This window comes from Struthio camelus, chromosome 4 (assembly GCF_040807025.1).
Source record: "Struthio camelus isolate bStrCam1 chromosome 4, bStrCam1.hap1, whole genome shotgun sequence".
In the NCBI taxonomy this organism is placed as follows: Eukaryota; Metazoa; Chordata; class Aves; order Struthioniformes; family Struthionidae; genus Struthio; species Struthio camelus.
Genome location: NC_090945.1, coordinates 79,725,670 through 79,744,019, shown reverse-complemented (window position 1 = coordinate 79,744,019; position 18,350 = coordinate 79,725,670). Strand labels below are relative to the sequence as shown.

General features: G+C 37.6%; 1 protein-coding gene across 50 annotated transcripts in view; it reads right to left on the bottom strand.

Moving 5' to 3' along the window:
• The window catches only part of CTBP1 (C-terminal binding protein 1), a 255,605-nt gene that overhangs the window by 35,948 nt on the left and 201,307 nt on the right, over positions 1 to 18,350 (bottom strand). For 18 of the 50 annotated variants that reach the window (XR_011141124.1, XR_011141123.1, XR_011141130.1 and 15 more), the window contains one exon: positions 3,898 to 4,052. Coding sequence is in view for 42 of the 50 variants with exons in the window: in XM_068943611.1 (XP_068799712.1) it covers positions 3,898 to 4,052 (155 nt within the window). In the remaining 8 variants the exon portion in view is untranslated. Of the gene's footprint in view, positions 1 to 3,897; positions 4,053 to 7,734; positions 7,952 to 9,414; positions 9,504 to 18,350 lie in introns of all 50 variants that reach the window. The other 32 variants (XR_011141126.1, XR_011141127.1, XR_011141128.1 and 29 more) reach the window with 3 other exon arrangements.

The window sequence follows — 18,350 nt, the reverse complement described above, 5'->3', positions numbered from 1 at the left end:
ACAAACTCCTCTTTTTAACTCTCTAACTCTCTTGCTGTCTAGCCATCTGAAAATACAGTACTTTAAATTACCATCCTGTCTTTGCAGCCTTCTCACGACCCAGCAGAAATCCTTTCTCCGAATACCAAAATGTTTACTCTTCAGACGCTGACTCCTCACATCCCTGTGATCAAAACCCCACAATTATGCCAGCCCTCTTTTTACCAGCTCTTTTCTGGTCATCTTTTTGTAGTCTTCCCATCATCTAATTCTCAGTTCAAACTTTCTTTCATTACATTCATCTACAGCCACCCATCTACATGGATCAGACTTTTATATTTATAGCTGTGTTAATTTAGTAAAGCACCATTTCCAAATAAGGATTATACAAGTAGCACCAAAATATAGGTATCTCTCTACTGTAACTCTACAGACGGGTCGACAACAGCTTTTTCCACTGCAAGGGAACAGTGGAAGTGCAAAGTGAACACCTTTCACATGCAAGTGAGCAGCGTTCCAAAATCTGTAGCACTGTCTCTTCATCTATGTTCCAGTAACGTGGTATGATAATACCGTATGATAATAAGCTAAGGTTTGTGATTTTTGTCACAGAAATTTATTACGTGGCTGTAGAGCGGAACTTTGCAAATCCAAACGCTCTAGGACCGCATCACCCCTTGGATTAATGAAAATTTGTACTATTACAATGTACTGGATGCTAGTGAAAATATTTATCTTTCCAGAGGAATTACCAAGTCCACTGAGAATAAATCATTTTGGCGTAACAGAAAGCAAAGGAAGCAACCTTTTGTGTACGCACTAAAATACAAAAAATATGAGGTCAACAACACATTGCCTGCGTTCCTCAACAAGTTTCAGTTATTCAAGTGTTTTCCAAAGCTACAAGTTGAGACACACACAGTGCTGACTTACAGTCTCAAAATCTGAACAGTTCATTCACTACACACCACTGACAAAATATTTAGGGTTTCTATGGAAAAGCATTCATATCACGCAGGAATTCCCCAGCGTTGATGCATTAGAAGTAAATGACGTGGTTGATTTCAGGAAGTAACGGGGAGGACAATACCCACTGTGCATCTGCCAATATTACAACACTGATCACCTGAAGAGTAGATTGCTATTATCTAGAAACAAAATGAAATGGCATTTACATAACTCCTTCTCCATATGCTATTCACTCCTTGTGAATGGGATTTGGCCATTTCACATAGTAAACTTATAATCATGGTGCGAGAAAGGAAAATAAAGTAATAAGAGCAAAACAACTTTTAAATACAAGTAAAAATAAATACACAGAAATAAGGCACTATATTGCCCTTTAATTACGAATGTGTAAATACATAAAAAGGTAAGGGGTGAAAAAAGCTTGGGTTGATTATTTCTCTAAATCAAAAAAGTATTATCCTCACTCAGATTAACGTCTTACACATTTACAAATTAAGCTAAAAAACAAGCAACAACTAATATCCATTTATCTGCAAATATCTCAACTCGTCAATGAAGACAGAAGAGTAGTTTTCAAGTCTGTATCTGTTCTTCAGTTAGTTACTTTTGGTTTCTCATTTACTGCCGCAACAGTCGTGGTTGAATGCACAGTGAACGTTAGTAAGAAGGCGGAAATTTGCCTTAGTTTTTGCTAGAACCTTACTATTTCAAAACCAAGCATCGTGACAAAATAAAAGTTTAGACTTTGAGTTTATGCCATCCCACCGACCACCCACCCTAACGATGGTCTCCTATGTGACTGTATAAATAGGCAGAAAAACGGACACCAGATCAGAGCTATCATCTTGCCGGCTCTGAATCTAGCTTATAATTAGTATCCTTCTTCAAAAGGAACGTCACAAGAATAGTTTCATTTATCCTGTGGGAAACAGCAACGCACTGAAGAAAGGGTGTCTGTAATACAGATTACTTTCTAGTAGGAGAAATTTTATTTTCTTCATTTTCCTACCTGCATTAGAATTATTCTCTAACTAAGCAGCCGAATAAATCAAGGTAGCGACATTAATCTGATACTACTGCTGCAGAAATATCTTTAAAGATCATTCTTGACTATTGTTCTGACAATAGCATGTTCTAGTGGGGGGCGGAGGGGGAAGGACAAGACATCTGAAAGTCTGCAGCAGAGAGATCCACCAGGGAACCATACGGGTTGCTTCAGGAGACTGGCGTCATCTCTTGTTTTTGCCTGAAACACGAGAATCAGGAGTTCTAGTGTGCTATGTTGATTCAGCATACAAAGGCTTTCGTAGTGCCTTTTATTGTTTAGAGAAAAAACAAGAAAAAACAAAAACCACCTACAAATTTCCAAAGTTTTAACAATGAAAAAGGAAAGGTTTTTTTTTCCAGAATAAAAGTATTTCTCTTAAGAAGTAACAAGCTGAACAGTTGGTTGATAGGTTCTCACCAAAAGGATGCTGACATGAAAGGCATCAAGGAAAATGAGATTTATTCACTTAATAACAGAGGGGAAATTAGTATGGGTTTTATTTTCAAGTACCTAGCTTTATAAGAAAGTCATCAAAGAAACAATTACGGCTTTTACCATACACAGATGCTAGGCTTGCAAGTGTTTAAAAAGGAAATATATTATAAGAATAGGAGATAAATACTTAAATGTCATTAATTTAAAATAGTGAAAAGCTTCTGAAAAGCTGTCACAAACCTAAGGGTTACAATCGTTAGGGAAGGGCAAGTCTAATAATATATTTTCAGAGAAGCAAGAATATCTGTGTAATTCAGTTCAGGTGATACAGTTCCTTAACACGTGAATCATGCTCAGCAGCGTACAGGACCATATGCACACTTCACAGAAGCCGATATAGACACTTACCTAACAAGCCTTTAAGTTAGCATTTTCATCTGTATTTGTCTATTACAGAACTGCACTGGAGAGGAAGAAAATACCTTCCCCTGGACCCGACCTGTAATTGCCCTCCTCTGCTGTCATATCTATTACACTTGTTAACACCGTAGAAACGGTAAGGCCTTGATTCATTCGTTAAGTGAAGGAAAGCTTGGCATTTGAAGCTTAGTCTGCTAACAAACAGTACTGACATCAAAACTCACTCTACTCTGCGGAAGTACAGAGGTGAAAAGGGTTTGCTGCTGCCTAGAGAGAAGTAAGGATTTCAGATACTAGTCTTTCATGCTGAAAGAAGTCTCTGAACAGAAAACGTAAGCATACTGGTCAGCTGGTTCCCTTTGACATTATCATGAAAATGGGTATCCTACTGCCCTCTAAGAAAACTAGAAAGCCTTTGATAAAATATTAAGAACCATAGCTGTTTTTCAGCTTTCCAAACTATCAGGAAAGGGCAATCAATGGTTGTGCAAACTTCCGGAACATTTAGAATCCACTTCAAAATTCATTTTCTGAATACATTTTTGGTATTTGTTTCGAAATGCTTTTCTGCGGCGTCAGTTCTCAGTGCACGTGGCCTCCTAGCTTCGTCTGCACAATTCCTTGGCGAAACAAGAGAAATTTGGAAGTTCTTAGCACAGCCAATCCAATACCTATATTTGGCTTCCAGTCGAAGGCCTATCAACAGCGTTTCTGAGAAGCATTTCAAAACATCATATAAAGATATCTTTTTCCCAGATGTAACTCTCTTCATGCGTCTAATTCCACTATATTCAGTGGGTAAGCATAACGAACAACATCCAACCAAAGATACGCTGCACAGGAATGTATTTCAACACAGGCATTTTTGTGCTCGTCATTTATTGGAAACAGTCAGTACTAACTCAGATAACCTCAACTGTTAACCAAACTGCAAGAGCTAACACGTTGTCATAGCTAGCACAGAACAGTCTGTCTGTTTGCAATCATAAAAATATTTGCATTTCATTTCATAACAACACTTAAACTATACTACAGCGTAGTATTACCTTTTCATGAATTTCTTGTGTGGACTGAGCATCACAAAATGCCACTGTGGCTACATCCTTCAGAATAGGCATTTCTACTGTACAATCCCTGCCATCCAGCAATGCTACCAAAGGGCGTGGATGCATGGGCCCATTCATGATCGGAGGTCGAATGCCTATGAAGAAGCAGAGAAAAGGTGTTATTCAAGCCACGATAACCTAATAAAAAACAGATTACAGCTAGTCTCTGTATTCTGATAGCAGAAAAAGATTTCAAGGACTGAAGCCAATAAAACAGCAACAGACCTACTGTCATAACAAACAAAATAAAGAAAATGAGAGCTGAGAGAGAAAAACGCTATGGGGCTCGAGAGGCAGAAAACAGAAGGTGAAAGAAAACACTAAGGGAACAGTAAATTTGTTTTGTAAAGGGACATCCTTACTGCACTATTAAAAAGCGTCTGTGCAATTGTAACCAAGATTTATATTTTGATCGGATTCCACACTTTGTAAGCTCTAGAAAGAGTGAAAAAAAGTCTTGTCCAGGCCTGTAAGAGCATAACTTACGGAATACTATAAGCAATTCAGTGGGTATTCAATTTACATATGTGATACTGATCTGCTCAGACTAAAATCACACTGAAAAAATTATTACTGCAAAAATTTATATTTCCTGAAGACCCAATGTCAATCAGGCTTAGCGCTGATCTACCCAGGTCTGCTTAGACTTACAAATTTTATAAAGTACTTCTGTATGACTTAGTCAAATAAACACATCACACATAATCCCCCATCAAAAACTCTCTGACAAATTATGAACAAATGTCCATTCCTAAACGAACACCACACTTAAGGGAACATTGTACAGCAACAAAGAAATGCACACGTTTAATATTTAGGGGGGGGGAAAAAAGCTGAAAGTGCAGACTTCACGTATATCCTCTTTGTAGAGTCTTAAAATGATAAGTAATCCTTATAACAACATATTTTGAGAGCATCTTTTTAACATTAGAGATGCTGTAAGTATACAAAAGTACAGAGGAATAATAGTAAACCTCTACTTTTATACAGAAGTAGTTAAGTATGGGTGGAAAAAGGGGAATTCCTAAAGAGATCAGGAAAAACTAAAACCAGAATAAACTATATGATTTTTTTCCCCCTCTCTTGAAACAAGTAGATTAAAACACTGCAAAGAGAATCAGGGTAGGCATTTCTTGTAGGCAAATTTCAGAGACATACATTGGTTGCAGTGTTAAAAGCTTTGTTTATTGTTTGATAGCACAACTTAGTGTTACACACTAATGCAAAAGATTGAGATTCCCCAGCTGAATCCAGTCCCAACCTGGATCAAAAATCTAACCCTGAGAGACTGTCACCTGCAATACAAGCAGACGGAAAAAAAGTAGAGTCAAGATAAAGGAAAAGATAAAGGAAAGGAAGATAAAGGAAAGATAAAGGAAAAAAGCCGCTGGGGAAAGGGATTTTCGCTAGTCAGCAGAAGGAGCACGTCATCTCCTCTCTTCACTGGGATGAAATTCAGGTCTGGGGCTGAACGAGAACAACTAAGGACGCTGTTACCCTCAGTATCTTAATTAACTGCCTAGCCTGCGCCCACAAATTTTGTGCTCGCCTCTACCAAACTCAAAACGATAGACTAATCCTACCACAATCTGGCATTTAACTTTTGTTTGTTTGTTTGTTTGTTTTTACCTATTCAAACAGTTTTATACTTAAAGAAGATTAAAGCAGGGAGATTGGAAGGTTTCCTATACCCGCACTGTTTTAGCTAGCACCTCAGCTGGAAAACTTCTAGAAATTGCAGCTGGCTTTAATTTAAATGTAACTGTACAATACATTTTTAATTGCTTATTTAACAGCAAACAGCAAAAGGAGCTCTCAGACTCAGGACAGGAAGGCAACAGATCCTAACCAATTCTTTTGTATTTAGTCACTGCTTAAACGCATTGGTTTCTCTCTTGTTCTAGTCCCAGCATCTCCTGACACCCGGTTATGCCCATGGACGGCAACTGTAGCGTTCACTCTATAGCTGGCAGGCATTTCAGATGTTAAAAGTACTCCCCAGCAGCAACGCTCTCCGTGGGCACAATACTTGTGCGCAAACTCTTTAAGCAGATCAATTCCTAACCTCTATTGCAATCAATATCCTGAGAAGTACTTCTGGTGCACAGAAAAAATTCACTGATTATTTCTACAAACTAGCACTTAATAACCAGTCACCAAAATTAAACGGAAGCCTTTTCAATATAATTTTTTAAAATCCTGCATTTTGCTAACTTACTGTTGTTACTTGTATGAACTAGAAAGAGCCACGTATCCCACGTACCAGTCATATTTTTAATAAGTAAACCACATTCTAAGAATTTGGTACAGGACACAAACATAACATGAATGTACAACATAAATGCCACACAGTTATCCGGAGAATAATTACTATTCTTTAATGGGAATTATAAAACTCCGTATTAAATATATTTAGAAATACCCTAAAATAATATTATAGACCTGCTTATGTCTCTTTCAAAATAGTATATGTAATTATATTAATAAAATGTAATTATGTTTTGAAACATAAATGTAAAATGACACTGTGAATCCTATTCCCGTTGAATAGCATAAACTATGTTTCTTTTACAAATGAAATGCTGTGGTCATCTCCTCTGCCAGTGCAGCAAATCAGATCTGAACGACAAGTTTAAGCCCTAGCTAAAAGAAAAAAAGAAAATATTACTTCGATAACTGTAAGTGATTAAGGAAGACTATGGCATAGCTGACTCCCTCACAGCTGCAACTAAAGCGTCTCTGTCAACAGAAGAGCACACAACGTCCAAAACAACAGAGAACAGAAGACAAGATTAAAAATTGCCATTTTTAAGAATCACTTTTCTGACTAGAACTACCCTTGAAAAGCATAAAACACAGTATCACAGAACACAACCCTTTAAGAGAAGGGGGGAAAAAAAACCCCTACAATGATTCCTCAAAAATGTATGTGTGGCTTATTTTTCCCTTATGCCCGTATAACTACAGATTTTAACTAAGCTGCTTTTGTCTAATGGTGATGATTCAGTGGTATGCCAGACCCAGGCCCAGGGCACAGAATTGAAAGTCAGAAAAATGACGAGAAGGATACTTTTACCCAAGAAAATCTCAGTCTTGCTCCTGCTAGTAGAGTCCTCAAAACTCAAATGTATCCAGTGGCCCTGACCATGAAAACACTACAAATACCTTGCTTGCCAAAATCCTTTCTGAACTCCAGCACAGACTTCCTGTTGCACAATCTTTCTGCCTAAATACCGTATCACTGCATTACAGACAATAACTCAACACTTAAGTAAACTTACGGTAACCTAATCATAGTGGCAGTCGCTATTTAAAGTTTACATTTCGAAAGACACAGTTTCGCTATGAATCGGAACCTTTTGAACATAAAAATATTTCTTCCACCATTTAGACACATTCTGCCTGTTCCTTATCTAGCAATGTCATGCTGCACCACGTGTTTGGTTTTACAGCAGACCCTTAGTGCAGCAGGATAAAGCAGTGTGCATTTTCAGAGCAGTATTTTCCAAGTCTGCTTTAACAGTAAATCATGCAACTCAGTGCCAGAGAGGAGTAACCGTAAATTGATCAGAAATGGCATTCTGCATGACAAACATGAAACTCATTTAACAAAGAAAAAATGAAATTTGCTTAGTTGGCTTACTCAAGTATACGGTATAGCACTGTACATAACAGATGATAAAAATTAAACCATCCACCCCCATATCTTAGCACCTTTATTATGGGAACATAATCTCAGTTTATCCTAACTTCAGACTTTCAGGAACCCCTACCAACCTGACATTTCTTAATCTGAGCTTGATTTCCAGGGTCATGAATTCGATTTCTCAACGCTTTACAATCTTCAGTATTCTGAGGCAAAATAGCAGCCTGTCATTCGATCCTCATTTCCATGTCTTTTATTTTTCTCGCAGCCTCCTGTAATCTTGAACCAAAGCTTTTAAACTTCTTATCCACTGCAACCTCTGTAGCCTGGATCGTGTTCAAATTTTTACTAAAAATTAAACACAAAAAATACATTAAAACAACGTTAAGGGTCTGACTTGCGCTCACAGAAGCCAGGAAACTCCAAGTTAAAGCTTCTCACTGCATCTGCACCCTTCCCCCTTCTGCTGCTCGTTGCCACCAGACCTGCTGCGCTGCCGCACGCAGCCGTACCTGCCACGGCCGGCACCGCTCATGGGGTAAACGCTTTGCCTAGGTGAGCGGGGATCTGAGGATACTGTGTGATCTCCAGTACCACCGGTGCCGGAAAGCCAAGCACTGCAGTAGGTATTAAAGACAGAGTGAGAAGCCTTAACTCTGAACTTGCTGGTTTTGTTGGGTATGTCAGGCCCTTAAGGTTATCTAAATGTATTTAAGAAAAAAGCTTTTTCCCCGACAGCTCAATCCAGCTATGGAGTGACACAGTGTTTTTTGGTTTTTTTCCCCACAGCGTGGCAAATGTCTGGTGGTGAAGCACTTGCCTCAGTAACAGCTACCATGTCAGTGACTACTGGAATTTTTCTAAAACAATACCACGTACAATATGCGCGCGCGCGTGCACACACACACACACACACAGTCAGAGCATCCAGCCACATGGTGAACAGTTACATACACACAACAGACTAGTGCCTTTTCCAGGCTGCAATTTGGGTTAGCTGCTCTAAAAAACAAACAAACAAACCACCTGTATCCTAGTCTATTTTTTACAGAAAAAATTTCAAAAATTAAAAAGCAGCTTTCAGCTACAGAACCTGATATGAGGTCAGTCCAACGCACAAGCAATTCCAGTGACTGTGCTGTCTTGCAAACCAGAGGATTAATGAACTTATTAGCCAACTTTGTCACCAAAATTGGAGAGGAAGGCTCTTGAGCTATTGCCTCCATTCCTCTGGCAGCACGGGGGCTTTAAATTATCGGACCAAACCTGGCATGAGATATATTTTCTTAAAGCTGAAAGAAAAGAAGACCTACATATAAATGCTTTAAGTTTCCTGCCTGCTCCCAAATCATACCTGTGTTTCCTGTCACTCTTGAAACAAGGGTATACACCCCTGCATAGCACATTCCAAGTGGCACATTTAAGCAAATAAAATTAGACATGCTGACAACTGCAGGATAAGAAACTTCTCCCTGACATATTCTAGGCTTTGACGGTTTATTATAGATCTTCTCTAAAACAAGCATTTCTGTTACAAAGAGAGAGTAACTAAAGTGATGCCGTTACACAAATAATAGTGATCTCAGTGTAGGCTGTCATTTGACAGCCTTTTGCTGACAAGAAGAATAGAAAACATATCCCAATGCAACAAGATGAGATATTAAGATTAACAAAGATTAACAATGGCACTTTTACATTTTTCTGCCACTGATCAATGTAACATCATAAGATTCACGGAGGTTTCTCAAAAAAGGCATAAACGTTAAAATTGAAGGACATTGTCAGGTTTGTAGGCCCAAAATTTGACCTACCTTTCATTTTCTTAAATCTGTTTGCAAAGTCCATGTAATTCTTTAAATGTGTTTTTCTTTTTTCAAAACAAATGCTTCAATTCTTTTTTCTGAAAAATATATCAATGCCAAAAAGCACAACACTTATGAGTAACCCTATAATGACAAACTAATATGCACATTAAATGGAGGAGAGCAGCACTGGAAATGAGAGTTTTCATTTTCAAGTTTCTCAGGGTTCTTACAAACAAGCGCGAAAAATTAAATAAGCAGGAAATCTTCCTTGACAATGTCCTTTTAAAAGAATTTTTCCTACAAAACTTCCCCTATGCACTGTAAAACATCAAAGCGATTTAAGTTTTTAACAAAGTGCAAACAACCAACAAAACAAAACAATTAGCATTTACAAAGACAGGACCTAAAATGACAGGTTGGGCACTCAACTAATTTAGCCTTGCTCTTTAACGTGAGAATTAACCCTTAAGAGCATCTAGTTTTACCTTATGTTCTTTCTTAGGCTGCATATTTGGTCCAGGTTGTCACTTATTTACCTGAAGTCCTCGAAAAACTAGATGTTTTTCAATAACAAATGTTTATACTAACCAAAGCAAAAAGTTGTCAAAACAAGCAAAAAAAATCCCACTCCTAACATGACCGCAGAAGCTGTTATGAATTAGATTTGCCAATATGCACTATAAAAATTACTAGAAATAGCATACTTTAACATCATGTTTTACGGTTCATGATATGTCACAATTTTTTAAATTTGGGACTTTGTTTCGATAGTCTCATCGTTCTGCGGGGCCTGGCCTCAAGTGACATTTAGAATCAAGGTAGAACCAAATTCTACAATCAGGCAGGTAGCAATACACTTTGAAATACACTGCAGGTACACTGATTAGTGAAATGCATGCAAGAGAAAAAGTATGTTTAACAATCTTCATCATTTTGATATTCAGCCTCTAAAACATGCTATCTGTCACTCAAACCTCCCGATTCCTCCAGAATCGGTGCCAGCATCTTTTGCCACTGTCTTCAGCATAACTCAGGAGATGTCTTTTTGGTGGGGGGGGGGGGGGGGGGGGGGGCATTCATGAAGAACACCACCAAACAGGGTGCGTGTGAAAAGGAGATAGCCGGGCTTGGAAGCCTGCATTACCTAGCAGATGGACTTCTATTTCTTTTTTCTTTTTCTTTTTTAACCATCCCCTCCATTTAATGTTTCTGGCTGGACTGCTTAAGATTTTAGCGACCTGCTGCAAGTCTTACTGAAATTAACAGAAACAATCCCAAACTGATTTTCAAAGAAGATCAGCACCTTACAATATACATATAAGAGAATACTAAGCCTAAACTTCACCTTAAGCATATGTGCAGTCTCTACTGAAGTCTACAGGGCTTAAAGGTTAATGTTAAACATGCTGAAACTTTACTGAAACAGAGCACAGCTAATGAACGCTATGGCACTCTATGTTCTTTGTTTACCTAAACTCAGTAAAAACAAGTCATCTTCCTTCTTTTCTTTTTAATTTGCAAGAGACCAAGAAAAATAAAAGTGGTTTCCGGTGCAGTGCTGACCCAACGATGTGCAAAGCAGTTACACCCATTTATATCCTCTTGTTAATTGTGAAGATTGAAATACACCCAACCACTCTCTCCTTGACATTCACAGTTCATTCACTTATATAAAAAATATAACCAACTCCACTACTATGTAGTTACCACCCTGGTTCATAGACTTCCATGGGTACTAGGACTTACGCATATATGACATCTTTTTTTTTTTTTTTTTTTAAGCACTTGTGGGAAATCAGTATCCAAGCAGATTGCTGCATCATACAACACAAAGCCCTCAAAACAGAACATTCTGATACAACTATCTTGCTTGATTTTCCCTTTTGGCACAATCTAAACAAAGTCAGTCACTGATTCCTATTTAGAAAATTCTACATTTTCCCTGCTGTTACTGATAATCAAGATTCCTCATTACTCCTCCATTCTTACATAGAAAACAAATGTTGCATTCTCAGATATTACAGTCTTATAACTATGAGAAGATGGTTACTTTTTAAAAGGATTGCCTAAGTAGTCCTTCTTAAGCATCTAGCAGTTCTGCTGGGTTTTTTTCCCCCCTGTTGTCTGTCAGCATGTCTCAAAATCCTCAATGCCTGTCAGGGTACAAAAAATGAACTTCCTACCAGAGACATTGTGAAGCCTATGATCAGAAAGAAATTTTCTGTTCGTGGAAACAAAATCATGTGGCAATGTTTTCTATGAGTTACACATTTACTTCAAACATCCATGTGAAAACTAGCAGGAAGCATTGCACATCTATCAAAAAAATTACTCAGAGGATATATTCTGACCATGCTATAACGATATGCATAATCTTAACTAATGCTTTTCAAAGTAAGGCTGAAAACATTATGAATCACAGCTATTTCATGTCAAATGAACAAGCAGTAATAACGATGTGTTACTGGAAAAAATGTTTTAATTGTCTATGAAGGTTAAAAAGCAAATTAAACCACAATATTAACTACTACATCAAATACTAAAATAAGTATAAGTATTAGCAATACAACACACACTAAATACAATATTGTAGAGGTGCCCTTCAAAAATCGCAGATACGTGAAGGCAATGCCACAAAAAGGAAAAACAATTTAAAGAATAGAGCTTTCCCTTCATATACAGCATTTCAGTGCCTCTCTACAGTAAAGACTTTACTCTGTTTCAAGTATTTTCAACTTTATTAAGAAGAAAAGGAAAGACAAGGAGGAAAAAAATTAGAAACATATCTCAAACGGTGGAACTGCCTAGCTGAGTACACTTCCACTAATCCCAGCTTCAGAGAAATCTTGGCTACGGCTGCCAAATTTATTACTCAGAACATCAGTTTTAAGGTGCCTGTGAAATGCCCCTGCCTGCAGACTGTGGCTTAAGCCACAAATTACTTTATAACTAACAGGAAGTAATGCAATGAAACTCAGTACAATATATACAACTTGAGAATCAAAGAATGTGAAAATTATGACATACTTCAGCAGTCACTTTTGACCGTAATTCTAACTATTGACATCAACTTCTTTCCTAGTAACAGATGAGACAATATCTCTAAAACAGAGAACCGAATGTATACATCAAGCTTGCATCAAAGACATTCCTACCGCGCACCATATTCCAGGTATGTAACTAGTGTCACCAAATCCCAAGACAGCTACCATGAAGTAAGCTGATAAATGGCAACTAGAGGGTGGAGGGGAAGGAAGGGGGAGAGAAACTTAACATACACCCAAACTTTACTTTAAAATATAATGGAACTTACATGTTACCCTATAAACTTTATAGGTGGGGGGGAGGGGGTTGACTTTTTTTTTTTTTTTTGGTTAAGGCTAGAAAACTCCTACTGACAGGAACTGGAAAAACAATCTGCTTCAACAATTGTAATAGGAGCAGAATGATTAACTCCCTTAGCCATTCCAGTAACAATATACATCATGCCAAGACATACTAAGACACTTTCCACAGAAGATGCAGTACTGGATGATCTTGAAGACAATAATTAGGCTACAGAACACAAGTCTAGATCAGGTTGGCAAAAGAGGGTTTTGATTCCACATGAAGTGAAATGCATTCAATACAAAGAAGCAAGCAAGCAACGCTGTCTTTTACCACGTTATCAGACCTGGCATCTTTGCTGAGAATTTCATATAGGCTGAACATCCACATAACATTAATGTTGAATGTCCACATAACATTAATGTTGAATGTAATACACTCAAGGAATTACTCTTGATCTGCCTGTAAAATATTATGTATTTGAACTATGAAGGAAATAACTTAAAACAATAAAAACAAATCTATCTCTACTCCTAAAATATTTCTCCTACAGCAACTCACATCACTCCAATAAGTTTTGTTTCGAACCCACTCCCTGAGCTGTAAGTTTGCTTTGGGAAGGAAGTAACATTTTCTAGGGCTGTCAATGCAGTCACTTTCGCGAGCATTAATTTCACATCGTGTTTCGAAGACACCGCTAGCGATGTATGACAAAGTATAACTTCTGACTACAGCTTATCATGAGGGCTACTCTTTACACTTTTCTTATATTCTAGGTGTTGTACAGGATGCTCTCCCAGAGAAAGAAATCCAGAAACCCAAGAGGAGCCAACATCAAAGACTTCCTTTATTCTGATCCCAAACACTGAAAGCAATTTCTCTAACAGCACACCTGTACTTTGGCCAAGAACGTTAAACTATTACCTGGGGCACTCCTTGTTTTCCTTATCAAAAAAACCTGAAGATAAGCAAGTGTGGGGCCTTGGATAATCAAATTAGTTTCACAAGGTTTAATTTTTTGAGGTCAGCAGAACACACTCAAATGACACTAAAAATAACAGTACTGTACCATTCGGCATGACTACCTAGCTGTCTTCATTATCTTTATAACCTTTTTTTTTTTTTTTTTAAATTAAAGGAATGCATCTAATGTGATTCATCTTCCTTTCAGCTGAAAACCATGGCGCTATTGGTGGTAGCAATCCTTCAAGTAAAAAAAAAAAAAGAAAAAGAAAAAGAAAAAGAAAAAAAGAAAAACTGTTTATGGAGGAGAGCTAGAAACTTCCCCTAAGTTTTACAGCTAAAACATTTAGAAGCCTGGGCTATATATTTAAGATCAGTGTAATTAAAAAAGGACACTTCAACACGGTATTAAGGTTTCTGGCAAAGGAGAGGCATGAACGCTTTTTCCTGCGTTACATTCCACTATGCTCCTCCGAACACCAAAGCGACTCTCAAACACTGAACCAGTGCAAAGGGCTCCTTAAAGCTCTCTTTAATTTCTCTCCCTTGGACTCTCCTTCTCCAGTTCTTCCCACCACCACTGACCTCTGCTGTTCTTTTTCTAATAAGAAAATGGTTGTTGATGACTACAAGCTATAGAACAAGAACAGTTCTATCTTAAAAATGGGAAAATTAGAAAGTCTGAAGCATAATAGACTCAGAGTCTTCCATTTCCCATCCCGCGTATTCTGTAGGCCAACCCATACTAACTGAGCCAGTCTTGAGTAAACAGGATTTTCTAAAAAGATGTTCATTTTGAAGGTAAGCAAACAGGATGCATAAAAATGACAAGCGCACTGAGAATGAGCCAGTAACAACAGTCAAAGCGCCAAATAAAACAGCCAGTTTAAGGCAAAAGCTTGGTTTATATTATCATGTTACATTTAATCATAATATAATAAAAGCATATGATGTAAGAGAACTGTTCTACTGAGCTTTTCTTCAAGCAGAGTTTTGAGTTTCAATTACAAAGGCTCTGGTCCCAACATCACAGTTAAAGCTGTACTGAAAAACACAGTTAAAATGGGGAGCTATTCCCATGACTTGATGAGAGAAGCAAAATATTTCTTCCCACACATAGCACATACTAAAAGGCTTTGGAGAAGGTTTTTGAACGCTTTAAGCTGTTTCCACTGAACTGGTGAAAAAAACAGACGTTTTCAAAAATGACCCATATTTGCATTTTTTCACTAGGCTTTATAATGTTTCTTTTAATCTCTGTAGTTTAACCGTTTCAGGCCTGAAAAGGGACTACTCACAAGTATAAAACCACTTTGTCTGCAGATAAAGGCTTCAAAGTAAAAATTTTTCAGGGCACAAACCATCTGCTATCTCTACAAACTGCATAAGACATCAGTGCTAAAAACATCAGTTCAGCGAAAATTTTTTACAAGGAGTTACTGATTCTACTATCAAGAGCTACAAAATCTCAAACAATACGGTAGCCTTCATCCCTCACATAGGCAAAAATTTCTCAACAGGTTATCTTTTCAGCTGTATATTCTTGTTTTGACCCAGAGCTGTATTTTGAAAAATGAATTCACTATTGCATTTCCCAGCAAATAAAGCCGTCAGTTTGCAGTTTTATTCTAGCATTTTCCACACACGTTTATTTAAAAAATAAACTACTTATAGCTCCTGTGTCCACCAATCTGCAGGCAGAGACATTTACAAAATCTGCCCACGGCACATATGTGCGTCACGCAAACGTTATCTCCCCCTCTCTCAGTGACAGCCTCAAACTTCTGCAGCGTTATAGTTTGAGAAAAATGGACAGTTACAAAAACAGACCATAGCAACTTCCTTCCAAAACAAAATACAGATTGACAACAGATTGAGACGTAATTAGAATGGAAACTAGACTAATGTATTAGATCAATAAATAATTTCCAAAATAAGAAATCTTACTCTATGGTTTTTCTACATGCACAGACTAGGAACACTGGGAATGGCAGCAGCAGGATAAACAGCAGGGCGCTCAAAGGCTTGCACTGGTGCTGTATTTCTAAAAGTAGGTAGTCACAGGAAGTACTCAAATGACTCGGAATTTTGTAACCCAAAGATAATCAAAGGATCACCTACTTCACGCACGTAAACTCCAAAGGTATTTTGAGACTTTTTCTGGTGTTCAGAAAATGGACACAGGATACAGAAAGATATCGGAAAGAAAGTCCTGCTGGCTGTAATTTCTGAAAAAAAAGGGAGGGAATGACAGCCTTTTGTTTGCCTGGCACAAGAGGAGAATTACCAGATAGCTCCCAGAAATCAGGAAAGCATTATGACCGTTTTCCAAAATCTGACCGGATAACATGAAACTAATTCCTGTTCTTGAGATCTAGAAACAACAGAGCAACAGGTTTTCCCGACAGCTTAAATTTCCCTATTTTCTGAAGGTAAAGCAAACCAAATTAGCTCAGGTGTTTCAATACAAAAATAATAAAAACAGAAACACAAAAACAATAAAAACAATAAAAACAGAAAGAGAAGTTGTTATTTCTGTGCCCTAACTTGGGTTACTTTAGCTTTTTTTTTTTTTTTTTTTGCGCATATTAGGTACTTTCATAGCACAGCTGTTATTTCTTCAGAGTAAATCCAGAGGATATTGCAGCTCTTCCAATATTTTCTTCAGAGACTTTTCCCAAAAGATTAATCTTTTAATTCTTTCTATCCTTGACTGGATTAGGACAAGTTTCAAAAGGCAAAAAAGAAAGAGCAGGCTGAGAACAGCGGATGAAATCTAGGATAGAACTCTCAGTGAAAATTTTACATCCATGGGTAGCCTAGATGAGGTTCATTATGTCTAAACTGTAAACTAGATAAAATTGGGTAAGTATAAATAGTAGAAAAAATTTATAGAGCTGCAGCTGCCCAAGAGTTAAATACTTTAAGAGGTAATGCCATCGGTACATTCTCAAGCTTTTGGAAAAAATAAAATAGTTAGCATTATTACTTCTTATAAAGACTACAATGCCACACTACATCGTGAAATACAACCCCTCCGGGTGCCTCTGAACTGCTACTCACAGTTAAGAGTACCAAAATTATAGAGGCTTCCCACTGGTATTTTCATGAGAAATTTACTTTCCAAGTTTTGAATGCTAGTGAGCATAAAATTATCTTGTATGCAAGCTGCAATATATCAACTTCTTAAGAAAAAAAAAAATCATTAAAACAATTTTATTACATTATTACTTTGCAGGCAACTAACCTGGTGGTAGGCGTTGTGTAAAGTTAGAAAACAACAATGTCACGGAAGTCAAATTACTTGCAAAATGAGTGGAAATTCTGAAAACTGCATAGCTAATAAAAATATAAACCTTCTAGTGACACATTGATACCTTTCTATGTTTCACACATTTCTTTTCAACCTTGCTCAATAGATGTATACTTTCCAGAACGCCCAGATAAAGCACTCAAATTAAGCTTGACTATTTATTCCTTAAACCGTGTCAACTATTTCAGGTAAAGATAATTAAAGGATAGGGTAGCATAACTTTTATGTCAAAAACATTTAAAGGACAACATGATTAGCAGCGTAATTCTCTGGGAGGTTTGGCAAGCTCCCACAGAAGACTTCCCAACCGAAAGGAAGCTTTTGATTTCAATGTATACCATACCCAACCTACGAATAAATGAATGCAAGAAAGACACTGTCTTCTTACTGTAGAGAGCTGGGATCACACAACAGCAACTATATTAACTTACTGGCTTTGTCACGAATTTTGAGGGCTTCCTAACTATACAACCGAACAACAAGGCAACTAGCAACTGCTGCGCAAACTTAAACATACCAATGGTCAGAACTAACATGAGTTGGGAGTTGCAGGTAAAGCTCAAACACATCACTCCTTTCATAAGCATGAATACCACAAGGAAATGTTATAAATGAAAACATATTTGGTTAAAATATCGATTAAGACATCCATTCACAATAGCGGGATTCAGCATCTGGTGAAACATTCCTGGAGCCTACCTCTGAAGATGGACATTACAGCTATGACAGCCACACACTTCCACTTTCAAGGAAGGATGGGGAGGAAAAACAAAGCGGCTTATAACAGCCATGAAAGAATTACCTCTTATCTCCAGTTACTTTAACAAGGACACTGAGATTTATAAGGGTGGGGCCCATTTATTTTTCACTCATCTCTATGAAGAAACAGGCCCCTTTGTTTATGAGAGAGAATGGAGTGGAAGGGGGGAAGGACGGAGGGGAGAAATGGTTTTATTCTGCGCAAAGGACGAGATAGCGTCACACAGGAAGCAGTACCGTCTAACTTCTGCTCGCAGCTGCACTAGGGTTAGTAAAAATGTGATCTGTAAAATGCTGTGAGCAAGAAAAAAGCCCTCTCCTGTACTAAACTGTCTTCCTTAACCTCTGAGAAAGCCACTTTCAAATGACCTATGAGAAAGCTCAGAACAGCCTCTGTGGAAGGGTTTAGCATGAAGCAAAAATTTATTTTCTACTGAAGTTGTTTAAAAAAAAAAAAAAATCATTAAACGTGAAAATGTGGGGTTTTCACCTACAATTTCTTTAGTTTTGTTTTTACTGTCCAGAGATACTTATATTAAGAAAAGGAAATATGGTGAGGCTGAAATGGACCATATGGTTG